The 17855-nt window shown below is 46.9% G+C and overlaps 1 protein-coding gene across 1 annotated transcript in view; it reads left to right on the forward strand.

The window, feature by feature from the left end:
- LOC139226779 (dynein axonemal heavy chain 17-like) overlaps nucleotides 1-17855 on the forward strand; it is a 1002254-nt gene that overhangs the window by 289741 nt on the left and 694658 nt on the right. Inside the window, exon 13 of the mRNA XM_070857781.1 lies at nucleotides 7747-7942. Within this exon, the coding sequence (XP_070713882.1) occupies nucleotides 7747-7942 (196 nt within the window). The remainder of the gene's footprint in view (nucleotides 1-7746; nucleotides 7943-17855) is intronic.

Consider the following 17855-nt stretch of genomic DNA (forward strand, 5'->3'; position numbering starts at 1 on the left):
CGTGGTTGAATAGCTGTCAGTGTGTGCAAGGTGTGAGATGTGGATGTGTCTTGCAGCAGTACAAATGTGTGAGGGAGAAGTGAAGCTATAATTGTAAGGTATGAGTGGTGATTGCTAGGGATTTTTGGTAGGTGAGTGATGGGGTTGTGGTGCATTGAGCAGTGTGTGAGGCTAGTGGTGCAGATGATGGGATATGGCATTTGATGCTGCATTCACTCACCTTGACCACTCATGTGAGGTCATTAAACATTTAGCAGCATTTGATCCAGGTCCTGGTGGTCAACACTCATCGCAGTGATGGCTTGAGTGATCTCCTCCCACAGCCTTCTTTGTTCTGCCTTGAAAGCATCTTGCCTCCCACTATGGGTAGAGGACCTGATGGTGTCTTCAAACTCCCAGGACCAAGGCCTCTAGTGCCACATTAGAAAGTCTCTCCATAATGACAATGAGGTGCTTCTGCAACAAAGCACCTACCCTTTAAGTAGTGCAGAGAACATGGGCCAAATTTTATTGGCCAATAGACTATATCCAATATTGACCTCCCTGTTCAGTGCCAAGCCAATCAGCAGCGAGTTTGGCGCTGAGATCAGCACTGCAATCATTATAATGAGCAGGAAGCACTAATTGTGTGTGTTGCCTCCCTCACTTTGAATGGGTGACATTGGAGAGAAATACAAAATAGGATCGTGTTTCAGGGACTCCTGTTTGCCCCAGTCCTCGTCATCCTCTTCCTCCTCATCATCGTTATAGTTGACAAGGAAGAATTATCTTTCTGCTGCTACTCCTCAGCATCATTGTATTCCCCTTCATCATCCTCTGCCCCATCCCCCATTGCTGTGATGAATCTGCAGAACAGGAGGGAAGGAGCTAAGAATTGATGAGCAATACTCTCTTGGCGACAGAAAAATGGGTATAAGATTATGTCCATGTGATGCTTCACAGGAAGTCAGGGTAACAGTGCAAGTGTTCAGCTGTTAACCTTGTGCCTGAAATATGCTGCTGACCTTGCCAAATCCCACAGCAAGAGCAGATTGCCTGCGCCCTGAGCTCCACTACCGTCTCTTCATCGGCCATGAGGGATTTTAAGGTGGTATTTCCTCTATCAGACATTTTATGCCATTTTCTTATGCAAGAAAATAGAATTAAAAGCCGGAATCTTCCCAGCCTTGCGAGTGCGGATTTGGAGGCGGGCTCGCTGTCAAAATGGCCCTGATTGACTGCAGGTCGGAAGTCCGCTTTGAACCCACTTCCATGTCAGTTTCTCAAGTGTCGGGTCTGCCTGCGGATTGCAGACCCAACACCAAGCAGCGAGCCAGCCAATTAAGATCGTTAAGAGGCACTTTAAATGAATTTGACCAGGTACTTACTATTTTACTAAGTTTTTAACGAGTTTGCCTTCCCTCGGGTTTCACGCCAGGTAAATGTGTCGCGTTCTCAGTGACTTTCCATTGCTTTGACTATTTGACAGCTGCAGAGGCTACCATTTCACAGCTGTTCACTTTCCAGTCTCAGAAGCTGAAGCCTTCAAGATTTGGAAGACATTTTTGAGCTGTATGCAGTTTGGAAGAGATAGTTTGGAAGTGTTTGGAGTAAACTCTCTATCCTCTGTCACCTCCTTGGAGCAATCTCTCTCACGATTGATAGATCGCTTCTGTCATCTCAACTTTACTGCCATCTATTCCAGCAGCATCGGTGCCCTTGAAAAAAATCTCACCATGGTCCTCAGAATCCCACCACAATCAGCCCTAACACCAACATCACTAAACACATCAGCATCACAACAACACCACCAACCTTATGCGCAATCACCTGATGCTGCACAGGACATCAGCACCCGACCACATTGCTGCCTGGAACACCAGGGAAGGCCTCACCATGGCCACATGACCTTCACTTGATGCTGTACAACCCTGGCTGCCACGTGATGGCCAGGTTGGCACCACCCCACAACAGCACCATGATGTATCCTTGTAATTCCCAAGCCATTCCTTTCACACTCATCACCATTGTGCGGGATACCGTTATGTCTTATCATTCACTACAACTCACTAAACCACTTCCAAAGATGCACACAAATCTGCCCAAGAACACAAAATGTTGAAAATAAAGATTTCAATGTTTGACAACACATTAGCAGAAACTTTACATGAACATTGACTAAAACACTCAAGTGCCTACTCTTGTGTTTTGTTAGTTAGTATGCTTGCACTACAATGAGGGTGAATGTGAGAGGTGGCTAGTGATATGAGGATATGATAATGTAGATAGATAGGGATGGGTGGAGGTGCAAGGTAAGTTGGTGTGAGTAAGGATGTGGAGGTATAGGGTAGGGAAGGCAGAGTGATGGGGATGTGATGAGTGGCATAGCAGGATGAGATTGAGTGTGGCTTTGCAGTAATATTTTGTGATTATTGAGATTATTGATAGGTTTGTGTCACTGCAGCCAGTTCCTTCTGACGACATTCCTACATGTGCCCTCCTGTGCAATGTGCAACCAGGCCGCATTGGTCTCCTGGGGAAGTCTTTTTCTCCCATTGGAAGGGAAGACCATCTCCCTGTGTGCTGTGACTCTCTCCATAAGCATCTGGAGGAAGTCATGGAGAACCTGGGTGCAGCCGTGCACCTTTGTGCAGTACTTGTCAGTGTTTGCAGCATCTTAATGCTGCAAAAAAAAGTTGGCCATGGTCCCTTTAAGGAAACCGGCTGATGATGCATCATCAAATTATGTCATCAAACCTGCTTCCTATTAATTGGCCGAGAACCTCGCAGGGCGGGCTTAACAAGCCCAATCTAGGAAAGATTGTTGTGAGTGGGCATGCTGGAGCCGGGAGTGCCTTCTCCACACACCACCAATGCGGGCCTCACAGGACTTGCCACGGTTGGCGAAATCGCTGCCAAAGAGGGGAAGGTTAGCAATTGGGAAATGTGTGCTAAGTGACCTGGGAAGAGATCTGAGAATATGAGCCTGTTAAAGAGGAGAGTTAGGGTTGTGCATGTAAGCAATTGTTACTAGGTGAGCTGGGGGTACCATAATACAAGGTGCTGAGTTAGAGGCTGCCTCAGCCAGAGTGCATTACATAGGATCTTCAATTATGTCGGAGCCCATACCCAAGTGCAAAAGACAAGGCTGAAGCATTTGTAACCATCTTCAGCCAGAGGAGCAGAGTGGATGATACATATTGGCCTCCTCCTGAGGTTGCCACCATCACAGTAGCCAGTCTTCAGCCTATTGGATTCACTCCATGTGATATCAAGGAACGGCTGAGCGCACAGGATGCAGCAAAGGCCAAGGGCCCCAACAATATCCTGGTTGTTGTGCTGAAGACTTGTGCTCCAGAACTAGCTGCGCCTCTAGTCAAGCTGTTCCAGTACAGCTATAACACTGGCATCTACCCAACAATGTGGAAAACTGCCCAGGTATGTCCTGTCCACAAAAAACAGCACAAATCCAATCCGGCCAATTACCACCGAATCAGTCTACTCTCAATCATCAGCAAAGTGATGGAAGGTGTCATTGACAGTTTTATCAAGCGGCACTTACTCACCAATGCTCAGTTTGGGTTCCACCAGGACCACTCAGCTCCAGACCTCATTACAGCCTTGGTCAAAACATGGACAAAAGAGCTGAATTCCAGAGGTGAAATGAGAGTGACTGCCCTTGACATCAAAGCAGCATTTGACCGAGTGTGGCATCAAGTAAAACTGAAGTCATAAGAACATAACATAAGAACATAAGAAATAGGAACAGGAGTAGGCCATATGGCCTGTTCCGCCATTCAATAAGATCACGGCTGATCTGATCATGGACTCAGCTCCACTTCCCCGCCTGCTCCCCATAATCCCTTATCCCCTTATCGTTTTAAGAAACTATCTATTTCTGTCTTAAATTTATTCAATGTCCCTGCTTCCACAGCTGTCTGAGGCAGCGAATTCCACAGATTTACAATCCTCAGAGAAGAAATTTCTCCTCATCTCTGTTTTAAATGAGCAGCCCCTTATTCTAAGATCATGCCCTCAAGTTCTAGTCTCCCCAATCAGTGGAAACATCCTCTCTGCATCCACTTTGTCAAGCCCCCTCATAATCTTATACGTTTCGATAAGATCACCTCTCATTCTTCTGACTTTCAATGGGAATCGGGCGGAAAACTCTCCACTGGCTGGAGTCATACCTAGCACAAAGGAAGATGGTTGTGGTTGTTTGAGGTCAGTCATCCCAGCCCCAGGACATCGCTGCAGGAGTTCCTCAGGGCAGTATCCTAGGCCCAACCATCTTCAGCTGTTTCATCAATAACCTTTCCTCCATCATAAGGTTAGAAGTGCAGATGTTTGTTGATGATTGCACAAAGTTCAGTTCTTTTCACAACTCCTCAGAAAATTAAGCAGTCCATGCCCGCATGCAGCAAGACCTGGACAGCATTCAGGCTTGGGTTGATAAGTGGCAAGTAACATTCGTGCCACAAAAGCACCAGGCAATGACCATCTCCAACAAGCAAGAGTCTAACCACCTCCCCTTGATATTCAATGGCATTACCATTGCCAGATCCCCCTCCATCAACATTCTAGGGGTCACCATTGACCAGAAACTTAACTGGACTAGCCACATAAATACTGTGGCAACAAGAGCGGGTCAGAGGCTGGGTATTCTGCGGCTAGTGTCTCACCTCCTGACTCCCCAAATCCTTTTCACCATCTACAAGGCACAAGTCAGGAGTGTGATGGAATATTCTCCACATGCCTGGATGAGTGCAGCTCCAACAACAGTCAAGAAGCTCGACACCATCCAGGGCAAAGCAGCCTGCTTGTTGGACAACCCATCTACCACCTTCAACATTCACTCCCTCCACCACTAGCGTACTGTGGCTGCATTGCATATCATCTACAAGTCACATTGCAGCAACTTGCCACGGCTTCTCCGGCAGTACCTCCCAAACCTGCGACCTACCACCTAAAAGGACAAGGGCAGCTGTTGCTTCATCGTCGCTGAGTCAAAATCCTGGAACTCCCCAACAGCATTGTGAGCGTACCTTCACCACAAGGACTGCAGCGGTTCAAGGCGGCGGCTCACCACCACCTTCTCAAGGACAATTAGGGATAGGCAATAACTGATGGCCTTGCCAGCGACACCCACATCCTGGAATTAATTTTTAAAAAATACATAGGATATGCAGTACCGAAACAGTCCATTCGGCCCAACTCGTCCATTCCTTTTCCTGTCTTACTTCATCTAACTATCAGCATAACCTTCTATTCCCTTTTCCCTCATATACTTAGCTAGCCTTAAATGCATCTATACTATTCACTTCAACCACTCCCTGTGGTAGCAAGTTCCACATTCTCACCACTCTCTGGGTAAAGAAGTTCCTTTTGAATTGTTGATTAATTTGTGCAAGTGTTGCTTTTTGTTTTAAAGAGGGAAAAGACTGTGCTGATGCCCAAAGTGAAAAAGGAAGGGTGTCCAGTATATTACCATGTATGCCCAAGTGATGTCATTGAATTTATTTCAGCATTATTCTGCAGTCCTGGGGGCAAGGGAGTTGGCACTCAGTCTCAGCACCCAGGTTGCACGAGTGATATTCCTGCTATCTTGTTGGCATACATATCCAGGAGTCTGTGCCTCCTGACTTCAGTTTTCTCCAGGAGAGTTTAGAGGTCTAAGTTGGTAATGTTCTGCATGCATCTCCTCCTCCTTTGTGCTGTGCCTTGTTGCCTTGTTTGGTGTAGGTGCACCTGCTGTAGACATAATTCTTGAAAAGGAAGTATTTCTGAAGCATTTTTCCCTTAGTAAATTAAATGAGAGAGTTCACAATGTAGTAGATTGTACATGGCTTTTGGAAGGAGAGGATTTGATGTATAAAAAGCACTCTCTCACTTCATGTTGTCTTAAGTTCCGAAGTAACATGCATCTATCACTTATTTACCAGAGAAGATCTTGAAGCTCTTAAAAAGAGTCTATGTAATCATTGTACAGCAACATAAGAAATTTGGGAAATATCTAAAAACTGAGAAAAATAAAAAAAACATTCTGAATATTTTCAATAGCAGAGCACAGGAAGGGGAAAACCTATTTTGTTGACTATGAATAATACCAAACAATTTTGCATCAGCATTGTAACTATTTAATTTTATTGCATAGTTTCTAAGTTTAAAAACAAAAATGTACACATTTAATTACCAATATTTTCTATTTAAACAGAGCATAAATATAGATTATTCTAACAAAACTGAATGCTACTATTGTGGCGTCCAATTTTTCACTCCGACTCTTAGGGGCCGATTTTCAGCACCTCATTGCCCACTGCCGCCGACATTCCTCCTGAAGATCCATCCAGTGCCACTTTCAGGGTGGCCTGGAGCGGGTGGGAGAGCCGCCAGGAGCCGCCTGCTGATGTCAGCGGACGGCCAAGTGGCGCAACTGACCTCCCGCCCGCCGAGCTCCCAGATTCCTGTGGGCGGGAGTCGGTAGCAGAACGGGGGTGGACTGCTGGCTGGAGGTTGGTCTGTCCCCGACAGGGGAGTATGAAGAACCTGAAAAAAAGGTATGTGAACATTTTAATAGGTTTTTTCAACAGCGACTTACCTGTATAGGGTCCCCTGAAGGTCTTCAGATACTTTAATTTTTTGCTGCTGTTTTTTTTCCAGGTCTTTGACCCACTGTGACTACATCCTCGGTGGCACTTGGGCGGCAAGCGCCTCTGTCACCGAGAATGCGACCTCCCACCCATTGCCGCCCAGATTGGCGACGTATGTCTTCCATTTGCTGCCTGCCGACCTTCGAGGGACCTTCTTCCTGAATATCCCGCCCAAAGTACCGTCTGGTACCTCGGCGGCCATCGGCGGCACTTTGGGCAGCACTTGGGCGGGCGGAGGGCCTTGCTGAAAATCAGCCCCTAAATATATTAGAAGTTAATAGTTTTTCAGGCAACAGGAAGGTCTGCAGTTTTGGTGGATTTTAGGCGGTATATTTACACAAATCTTTAAAGGTGGCAGGACAAGTTAAGAAGTCTGTTAAAAATGCATATGAGATCTTTGGCTTTATTAATAGAGGCATTGAGTACAAAAGCAAGGATGTTATGCTAAACCTTTATAAAACACTGGTTAGGCCCCAGCTGCATATTGTGTTCAATTCTGGGCACCACACTTAAGGAAGGATGTCAATGCCTTGAGTGTGCAGACGAGATTTACTAGAATGGTATTCAGTTATGTGCATAGACTGGAGAAGCTGGGTTTGTTCTCCTTCAAGCAGAGAAGGTTAAGAGGAGATTTGATAGCATTCAAATGGTTTTGATAGTGTAAATAAAGAGAAACTGTTTCCTGTGGCAGAAAGGTCGATAACCAGAGTTAAGGTGATTGGCAAAAGAACCAGAGATGACATTTTTTATAGAGCAAGCTGTGATCTAGATACATTGCTTGAAAGGTGGTGGAAGCAGAATCAATAGTAACTTTGAAAATGGAATTGGGTAAATACTTGAAGGGAAAAAAGTTACAGGACTATGGGGAAAGAGCTGGGGAGTGGGACTAATTGGATAGCTTTACCAGAGATTTTTTCACCACAGGCATAATTTTGTGCATCTTTGAAATGGCCTTCTCACTCCATTCGGTGTCTCTGCCAGATCCTTTAGTAGAAGATATTTTTTGCATCACTTAGGATTTTATCAATGCATACAAACTTTCGTTATATGTTTAAAGTCAGAGTGATAACTTTTAAGACTTCACATTTTACATTCATTTTCATTTCTTTTGGAGCAGTTATACGTCAGAGGATGAGGCTAAACTCATCTTAAATAAATACGTGGAGATGAAATCATTACTTCAGCAATTCCGTGATCAAGTGTACGCAGAGTGGGTTATGAAAGTGGACGAAGACTGCCAATTTAACTTAAATCAACCACTTATAGTTCGTAATAAAATTACGAACCTCATCAGCGTCAGCTTTAGCAAAAAGGTTAGAACTCTAGTTTCAGAACCTATTTTCTATAATTATGTAATAGGATAAAGAAAATATAAAGTTATTGTGCTGGATTTTCGATTTGATGATTTTGGGGCGGTAATAGCGGCAGGGCGGTAAAGTTTGCGCCTGGGAAGAAGTTGGGCCTCAGGCATCAAAATTGGGCAGCTGGGCCCCGAGTTTGGGGCGCAGCACTAAGAGAGGCGTTGTACAGCTCCCTTAGGCGTTAACATGGGGAAATCCCAAGCTAAAGAGCCTGCCTGGGAGCGCACTGAGAGACGCCTGGAGAGAAAGAAAAAAAATCTATAAAGAAACCCCCACAAAAACATTCCCAATACATAGTCCACGCCACCACAACATAGAAAACCGCTAAAAAAATTAAAAGAAGAAACAATCGCTCTTACCTTAGGACTACATTACTTACCTCTCTGCAGTCGGAATAGGTTGGACGCTCGATTTCCCAGGTGTTCACTGTGGGGCCGCTGCGGGACGTATGGGTCGGGCGGGAGTCAAAAAGTGTGCCGGTGTCGCAACCAGGGGCGTTGCTTTTTCGGGCGGTACTGCTCCGCGCTACCGCAAGATCGGCCCCGAAAACCCCCACAGGGTGCTGGAGGCTGACCGCCCGCCCAGAAGACCTCACCGCTGCCATTGCTGCCGTAGCTCTGGGGCGAAAAACGGAGTGCAAAGGACCGGAAAACTGCCTCTTTGACTCCATATTCAAGCTAATGCAGTCCAGGTAACGTGATTTTGGCAAATTAAATTCGGCCTCCTGCTCTCTGTCTCAAAATAGCATGATCATGATTCTTACCTCTGATAACTCAGATACTGACCTTTTAAAAATTTCCCCATCAGGAACAGGCACTGAATGGAAAAGATACAAGCATAAAGGCACTGGACTACTTTCTTGCACATTTGTATGGCAGAATTAATGGTAGCATTAGCAGAGGCCTGGAACCAGATTGTGCACTTACCCTCTTGCTCAGAATATAGTGCTTGGCATAGGGAGACCATAAGGAGATTACTGACTGATTGCAGCAGAACCAGTGCGGTTCTAATGCATAGGTCTAGAAATTGGAGGTTTTAGCGCTGGTCGTTAAGGTCCGTTTTGGTGATAAAAATGGCGTCCATCTCACTTTCACCCACTTCCGGGGTGGGGGGGTCTCGCCATTTTCGTCAGATTGGTAGCACTGTTAGTGTTCGCGCACGCTGGATATATTTAGATTATGCAGATCATAAGAACATTAGGAGCAGGAGTAGGCCATAAGGCCCCCTTGAGCCTACTCCGCCATTCAATGAGATTATGGCTGATCTGATCATGGACTCAACTCCACTTCCCTGCCCACTCCCCATAGCCCCTTATCTTTTAAGAAACTGTCTATTTCTGTCTTAAATTTATTTAATGTCCCAGCTTCCACAGCTCTGAGGCAGCGAATTCCACAGATTCACAATCCTCAGAGAGAAGAAATTTCTCTTCATCTCAGTTCTAAATGGTCGGCCCCTTATTCTAAGATCATGCCCTCTAGTTCTAGTCTCCCCCACCAGTGGAAACATCCTCTCTGCATCTACCTTGTTAAGTCTCCTCATAATCTTACACATTTCTAAAAGATCACCTCTCATTCTTCTGAATTCCAATGAGTAGAGGCCCAACCTACTCAACCTTTCCTCATAAGTCAACCCACTCATCCCCGGGATCAACCTAGTGAATCTTCTCTGAACTGCCTCCACAGCAAGTATATCCTTTCGTAAATATGGAAATCAAAACTGCACGCAGTATTCCAATACCCTGTACAGCTGTAACAAGACTTCCCTGCTTTTATACTTTATCCCCTTTGCAATAAAGGCCAAGATTCCATTGGCCTTCCTGATAACTTGCTGTACCTGCTTACTATCCTTTTGTGTTTCATGCAGAAGTACCCCCATGTCCCTCTGTACTGCAGCACTTTGCAATCTTTCTCCATTTTAATAATAACTTGATCTTTGATTTTTTTCTGCCAAAGTACATGACCTCACACTTTCCAACATTATACTCCATCTGCCAAATTCTTGCCCACTCACTTAGCCTGTCTATGTCCTCCTGCAGCCTCTTTATGTCCTCCTCACACATTGCCCTTCCTCCCATCTTTGTATCGTCAGCAAATTTGGCTACGTTACACTCAGTCCCCTCTTCCAAGTCGTTAATATAGATTGTAAATAGTTGTGGTCCCAGCATTGATCCCTGCGGCACCCCACTTGTTACTGATTGCAACCCAGAGAATGAACCATTTATCTCGGCTCTCGGTTTTCTGTTTGTCAGCCAATCCTCTATCCATGCTAATATATTACCCCCAACCCCATGAACTTTTATCTTGTGCAGTAACCTTTTGTGTGGTACCTTGTCAAATGCTTTCTGGAAGTCCAAATGCACCACATCCACTGGTTCCCCTTTATCCACCCTGTTCATTACATCCTCAAAGAATTCCAGCAAATTTGTCAAACATGACTTCCCCTTCATAAATCCATGCTGACTTTGCCTGACCAAATTTTGCTTTTCCAAATGTCCTGTTACTGCTTCTTTAATAATGGGCTCCAACATTTTCCCAACCACAGATGTTAGGCTAACTGGTCTATAGTTTCCTGCTTTTTGTCTGTATTATGTCTGTAATATACTTATGAATGACTCCACGAGGCAATGTGTTGTACTTTAACTGTAGTGACCTTGGTCCTTTATTCCAAACTCGAGTGAGGCACAAGCATGGTGTGCAGCCTTTTATATTGGGCCTTGCCACCAGGGCAGGAAACCCCGGTCTCCACCAGTTGCACCCTCTAGTGGTGCCAGCATGTATATACGCAGAGTGAACCTTATTGATAGTACATCAGGTAAACAAGTCTCCATCCTATGCAACTACACAGTGACTACACAGAGAGTATGTCTATAGTCTGCATACACAAGATCACTCTCCCCCAAGTCCTTTGTGCCAATTACCTTTGCACTATGTGCTCTAGCTTAGCTCTCCCCAGACTTAAGTGCCAATAGCCCTTGCACCTTGGCTGTGCTTTGGCTTGGCTCTCTCGCTGTTAACCCCCAAGTCTTTTTGCCACAGCGTTGGGTAATGGTTACCAGGTTGGATGGTTCGATGATGCAGTGGAGGTTTCAGTGGGTTCTGGGTGTGATCCATGTGTGTGTCCATGGCTACATACATCCATTTCCCCGCCCCCACAGCGAGATCATGCAGCTAGCCCATTACATTAACATACAGGATCGGTCACAGTGCAAGTACAAAGAAAGGAATTTTTTTTTTTTTTGTACAGTTTGTATCATGACACTTTGGTTCAGTGACTTACATTCACAGTCGTGCGCCAGGATTGGGTAGATTGCATTCATGGTTCAGTCATGGTCAGTACTGAGGTAGCAGTACAGGTATGCGAGGACATGAGGCCAGATGTGTGTGACCTCCCTGTCCTCCTTTGAGGGCTGCAGAATCTTGTGCCTGCTCTCTAATGGTGTTGGGAACCTGGCTGTTCCAGGTCCCATTTGGGGAACTCGTTGGTTCTGACCTTTAGCTCCCGGACCTGGCCGAGGTAGCGACTGGGTCTGGGGGCTGCGCCGTCTCCTACCAGGTGGTGGGCAACAGCGGCCGACTGCACGTATTGGCGCCGTTTTCGTTTCCGGGTCCGTGGTGAATAGTGCCATCGGGTGCCTGCAGCGTGGGATAGACCTGGGGCAGGGTATCAGGATCAGTGCCTTCACCCTCCTAAGGGACACTCTATTCCCAACATCTCGCAACAATATTTTGTTCTTTACATTTGGAATAGTACCGACAATTCGCAACAACATTTTGTTCACAATCTTAATCGGTTCATTACATTGATTGCCATGCATACAATGTCTCTTTAAGTTCAGTTGTTTACAGGTCTCCTTTAAGAGAACCCTGCTTGCTTTACCCCAGTGAAATCCTTTGTTAGACACCACGTGTTGGTCCCTCAGTGTTGCACCTCGTGATAGTGCTGTGGCCATCTTTTCTTTCCTGCTACGCTGCCCCTCGCTGCAGCAGGGTTGCCATCTTGCCTCTGTCCTTGAGGTTGACTACTTTGATCCTTCTCTCCTGCGATTCTGTCACAAAAGCTGGAAGAGTGCCTGTGAATTCGATCTTCCTTCCCAGGAATCCTGCTACTGGAGCCGGGAAGGTACTTTTAGGTTGTTCCGGTTGGATCATTGCCACGCAGTTGTGATGGATGATCTGTGCCTCAGGTGCTACGCTGGTCTGTTCTCTGGTGCCTGGCCCAAGCAAAGGTGAGGTTTTGCTCTGCCTCTGAGCACAGGGGACATCGATTGCTGGAGTGAAGAGGTCTTCCCATTTCCAATGGAACTTCCCTATCCACCTTCTTCAGAGTAGCGTTGGATCATCACCTGCAACAATCCACAGAGGTAACTTGTGCACCACGCCATTATGGATTACACTTACACCCGCACTACCAAGGACTGGGATCAGCTCCTTGGTGTAGGTGCGCAACTTTTCCTGTACTGGAACCAGCTTGGGCCATTTTTCGTTCCAAAGCCTCTCAAAGGCATCCTGGTTTATCACTGACTGGCTCGCTCCAGTGTCCACTTCCATGAAGACTGGAACGCCTTTTATCTCAACTTCCATCTTCACTGGAGGACAATCGGTGGTGCAGATATACACTCCATACACTTCTTGGAGCTGAGCTGCCTCTCTGGCCAAATCATCATACTCCCCGCTGAATTCAAAGTCACCTACCGACTCCTCTGCTAGACGGTGAGTCATATTTCTTTTGCACATACACTTGAAGTGGCCCTTCGTGTTACAGGCTTTGCATACATACTCAGTAAACCGACACTGGTGATCCCTATGGTTTCCTCCAGCATGGTGCTACTTGATTAGCACCCCTCGGCAGACTCCGTGTTCTGAAACCCTGAGGTCTGTGCTCTCTGCCCTGGGCAGAGCCACGTTCTACAGTCTTGCCTATGAATGGCACCATTCTGTGTACAGTACTTGCCGGGCATGAGTCCACAGGATGAATGATTTGCTTGGTGCTGCAGGTCGAGGTCATGAATGCCTTCTGGTGGCCTTCTGCAGGTTGACTGTAGTGTCGGCAGATAATAGCTTGTGAAGGAGGCCCTCGTGGCCGATTCCCACAACGAAGATGTCTCGCAATGCTTCGTTGAGATGCGTGCCAAAAATCACACGGTGCTGCAAGTCTCCTGAGGTCGACAGCATATTTTGCAATCTCCTGGCCCTCAGGTTTGTGGTGAGTGTAGAATCTGTGCCTGGCCGTGAGGATTCTCTCTTTTGGTTTAAGTTGGTCACGAATGAGTTCAGTCAGCTCATCGTATGTCTTATCCTTGGCCTTCGTGGGTTCCAGCAAGTCCCTAATGAGGCGGTAGACTTCGGGCCCACAACTGGTCAGCAGTATAGCCTTGCGCTTCTCCGCCAATGTGTCCGTCTCCCCTGCCAGGTCGTTTGCCACCAAATATTGCTCGAGCCTTTCCGTGAAGGCATCCCAATCATCACCCTCTGCGAAGTCTTTTAGTGTGCCAAAGGTAGCCATAATATCACGTGAAAGTCCTTATTCTTGTCGCCAGTTATTATGTCTGTAATGTACTTATGAATGAATCCACGAGGCAATATGTTGTACTCAAACTGTAGTGACCTTGGTCCTTTATTCCAAACTCCAGAGTGAGGCACAAGCATGGTGTGCAGCCTTTTATACTGGGCCCTGCCACCAGGGCAGGAAACTCCGGTCTCCACCAGTTGCACCCTCTAGTGGTGTCAGTATGTATATACACAGAGTGAACCTTATTGATAGTACATCAGGTAAACAAGTCTCCATCCTATGCAATGACACAGTGACTACACAGAGAGTATGTCTATAGTCTGCATACACAACAATCTGCCTCCTTTTTTGAATAGGGGCATTACCTTTGCAGTTTTCCAATCTGCTGGGACCTCCCCAGAATCCAGGGAAGTTGGTAAATTACAACCAATGCATCCACACTCCCTGCCGCTACTCATGATGTCAGTGAGTATGCAACCCTCACTTGATGCCCGATACGCCATTTTCATTTTCGCCGCTCCAATTGCCATCCAATCACGACTAGCTGACCAAGCATTCACAAGCAGGAAGGAGCCTCCAGAATCGCTATTTACAGGGATCATCAGCAACAACTTGCAGCTGACATGGTTTTTCAGTTTGACTTGCTCTGCATAACCTTCTGCAATTCTTGCAGCTTTCTAAATTTGTTTAAAGTTCCTAAGGTGACGGAGTGTTGGTGCAAGTGGAGAATGCCTTCATTCTTCTTTAAAGGCTTCTGCTCACAACACTTGCTCACAGTCATGGGAGCTCTACTTGCAGTTCTCCTCACACTCGAGTATCTTCAGGAGAGGGAGTGGAGGCAGCGAAGAGGAGAAGATGCGCGCAGAGGGAGGAGGAGGGCCAGGAAGGCTCTCAATAGGAAGCGGGTTTTCCGAGAGCACTTCTCTTATCTTCACTTAAGTGAGGAGCAGTGTATTAGGAGGCTCCACTTCACCAAGGAGGTGGTCACAGAAGTCTGCCAACTCCTGCAACCAGGCATGCAGCCTCAGAGCAGGACAACCATGGCTCACCCAGAAGGCCTCAAGATCATCATTCATCAATTTCTCCACCAGCGAATCCTTCCAGTCTGCAGCAGGAGACATAGCTAACATCCCCATCCATTGCATCCGGGAGGCCACAGAGGCTCTTTGCACCAGGCGAAGGGAATACATTGACTTCTCTCTGAACAGAGAGAAGCAGGAGGAGTGTGCATGTGGCTTTGCCAGGATAGCGGGCTTCCCCTTGGGAATGCCTCCACAAGATCCTACAAATCCCCTGGGTGGCCAGATTCACCAGCATTAGCGTCCTCGACCAGGCCAACATCCCCAGCATTGAAGCACTGACCACACTTGATTAGCTCTGCTGGGCAGGCCACATTGTCTGCATGCCAGACACGAGACTCCCAAAGCAAGCACTCTGCTTGGAACTCCTTCAAAGGTGGATAGAGGAAACGTTACAAGGACACCCTCAAAGACTCCCTGATAAAGTGCGGCATCCCCACCGACACCTGGGAGTCCCTGGCCAAAAACCGCCCTAAGTGGAGAAAGAGCATCCGGGAGGGCACTGAGCACCTCGAGTCTCGTCGGCGAGTGCATGCAGAAAATAAGCACAGGCAGTGGAAGGAACGTGCGACAAACCTGTCCCACCCTCCCTTACCCTCAACGACTGTCTGTCCCACCTGTGGCAGAGATGTGGCTCTCATATTGGACTGTTCAGCCACCTAAGGACTGTAAGGGGTTTTCACAGGGTTGTTGTTGTGCCTTGGGTGTCTCTCTCTGGGCTTCTGCCCTCACAGCTTATGCCTGGCCTGTGAGGTACCCTGAGTGCTGCAAGAGCACCCCTGGAGAGACTGTGTCCACAGCTTATGAAGGGGGTTTTGAGACTCGTGCGTCCCCACAGCTTATGCCTAGCCTGTGAGGCACCTGTGAGTGTCAAACACTCCTAACCCCTTCTTCCCTAGCCTGTGACACACAGTTGAGCGTTTTCGAGGCGCTCCTAGCTTCCCTTACACGGTTCTGACATAAGACTCACGATCAGGAGATGTAATACAATAGAACTGAGACAAGGTGATTCCAAGAGGAACTTTAGGCTTCCAATTTATTTGACAAGGTGTAACTCAACAAACAGCAATACACCAACAAAACAATGCCCCTAAATCCCACTAAAACAGACCCAACGAAAATCTTTACACCAGTTTAGCAGTACAATGCCCAACCTCCCACCTTTCCTGGCCTAACTGAGTTGGGAGTTCTGGGGACCAGAGGTTATACTCACTACTGTGCCTTCCGCAGTCTGGTGGTTTGTTTCTTCTATCTTCGGTGTCTTCGGACACTGGTTTTCCTTCAATGTCGAGAGGCTTGTGGTTGTGGTTGTTGAATGACGAGGGCAGGGAAAATCATCACTTCTTTTACTACGTCAGAAATCCTTTTTTTATAGCCAGATTATCCAGTCCGCCTCTCCTGCTGAAGTCGATTCTTCTCATTGGTGGACCTTTTGATTTTGAAAATTGCAGCAGTTTTAGATTGATGTTAACCTACTCAAGGTTTGAGTGGGTGTTGATTGCATTGGCCTCCTGTAGCCATTGTGCTAGTCTGGCCTGAGCCAGATATTTCTATGCCTGATGAAAAAGGTGTTGGAATATGTATGTGGCATTGTTTAAATGCTAATGTTTTCAAGGGGCAAGTTTCGAGGGTATACAGTTCCCAGACAATTTGATTAGTTCCAATGTCTAAACTGGCCCTTTTGATATTGACTCCACCCCTTTTCTTGCAGACTCAACATACATCTTTTAAAAATCCCAAATTCGATTAAAGTTCGTAGTTTCTTCCATGGATTTCAAACTTTCTGGTAGATAGTTCCAAATTAAATTCCCTTTCCTATGAGTCCAAACACTAGGTGGGGGGGGTCTCCATGAATGCACCCCCTTTTATCCCCTGCAGGCCTTGTCTGCTCTTTTAAAATTCATTTGTGTCCCAAAGTTTTCCTTCCATCGGTTTCAATTCACAGCCCAGACTGATCCCACAGCCCTTTTCCTTCTGGGTAAAATGAGGGGGTTTTCGTCCTCCCCTACAGGACTCATTCTAAGAGTGGAAGCAAGTCTTCCTCGATTCTGAGGGACTGCCAATGATGATGATAATGATGATGCAGGGTGCCATTGACTGCGCCCACGTGGCTTTGCGGGCGTCGTATACCAATCCTGAGATCCACTGCAAAGGCTACCACACCCTTAATGTGCAATTGTTGTGCGACCATATCCAGCGCATCCTGATGGCTAATGCCCGCTATCCTGGCAGCAGTCTTGCCTTCATTCTGTATCAGTCTGGTGTGCCAACAATCTTCTAGCCAGCATGTCAAACCCGAGGGTGGCTGTTCAGAGACAAGTGCTATTCGCTATCCATTTGGCTGATGACGCCCCTCCACAACCATACAACTCCTGTCCAGCATTCATATAATGGGAGTCATGATGCCACCAGTATCATCATTAAGCAGATCATCGGGCTTCTGAAGCAACGGTTTCGCTACCTTCACTGCTTGGGAGATGGGTGTCTCATTTCGTGGTGGTCTGCTGCATGCTTCACAACTTGGCCATCGTGAGGGCGCAGCCCTTGCCAGCAGGGATTGAAGCACCACCTCCGGAGAAGGAAGAGGGAAAGGAGCAGGAGGAGGAAAGAGGAAGGAGGACAAAGAGCAAGGGAGGAGGCAGGCAGCAAATCCCCCATTCTAGACAGGGCTATCCATGACGCCTCATCAGACTCTGATTCCAGTGAATGAAATCCTGGATCGCCATTGCTCACCACATCCCCATCATACCATCCCTCTGTCATGGAACATAACATCACAGCGTCCTCCTAGGCATAAAGCTGAAATGAGAGCCACCGCAAAACAAACATTCCAAACAAAATATTCAATTAACGCTATAATATGAACTAATCATGCTTATGCAATCCCTTAGTGCCTGTCGTTCGTGTGCCTTTTCCTAGTCTGGAGCTCCTACGCAGTGCTTCCCCAGTGACTGAAGCATGGCTGGTGGAAGGCTGCTGAGTTTCCATAGGGGAGACTAAAGCTGGCCTTGCAGGACGACCTCGACCAGCTGTGGACCTAGACTGTGCCACCTCGGCATGGGCAGCAGCAGTCTGGGCTGGCTGGCTGACAGGAGACAGCAAGGACAATGGCGGAGTGGAAGTGGTAGGAATAGGAATGCTGTCATCCTGAAAGAGTACAATAGATTCCTGCTCCACAGACCCACTGCCACTTCCCTAGTGTCATGTATCTCACATAACTGTATATAACCATGCTATAGATGACTGTAACTAGATATGACCTGTAACCACAAGCATCC

The sequence above is a fragment of the Pristiophorus japonicus genome, chromosome 16, assembly GCF_044704955.1.
Source record: "Pristiophorus japonicus isolate sPriJap1 chromosome 16, sPriJap1.hap1, whole genome shotgun sequence".
Taxonomy (NCBI): domain Eukaryota; kingdom Metazoa; phylum Chordata; class Chondrichthyes; family Pristiophoridae; genus Pristiophorus; species Pristiophorus japonicus.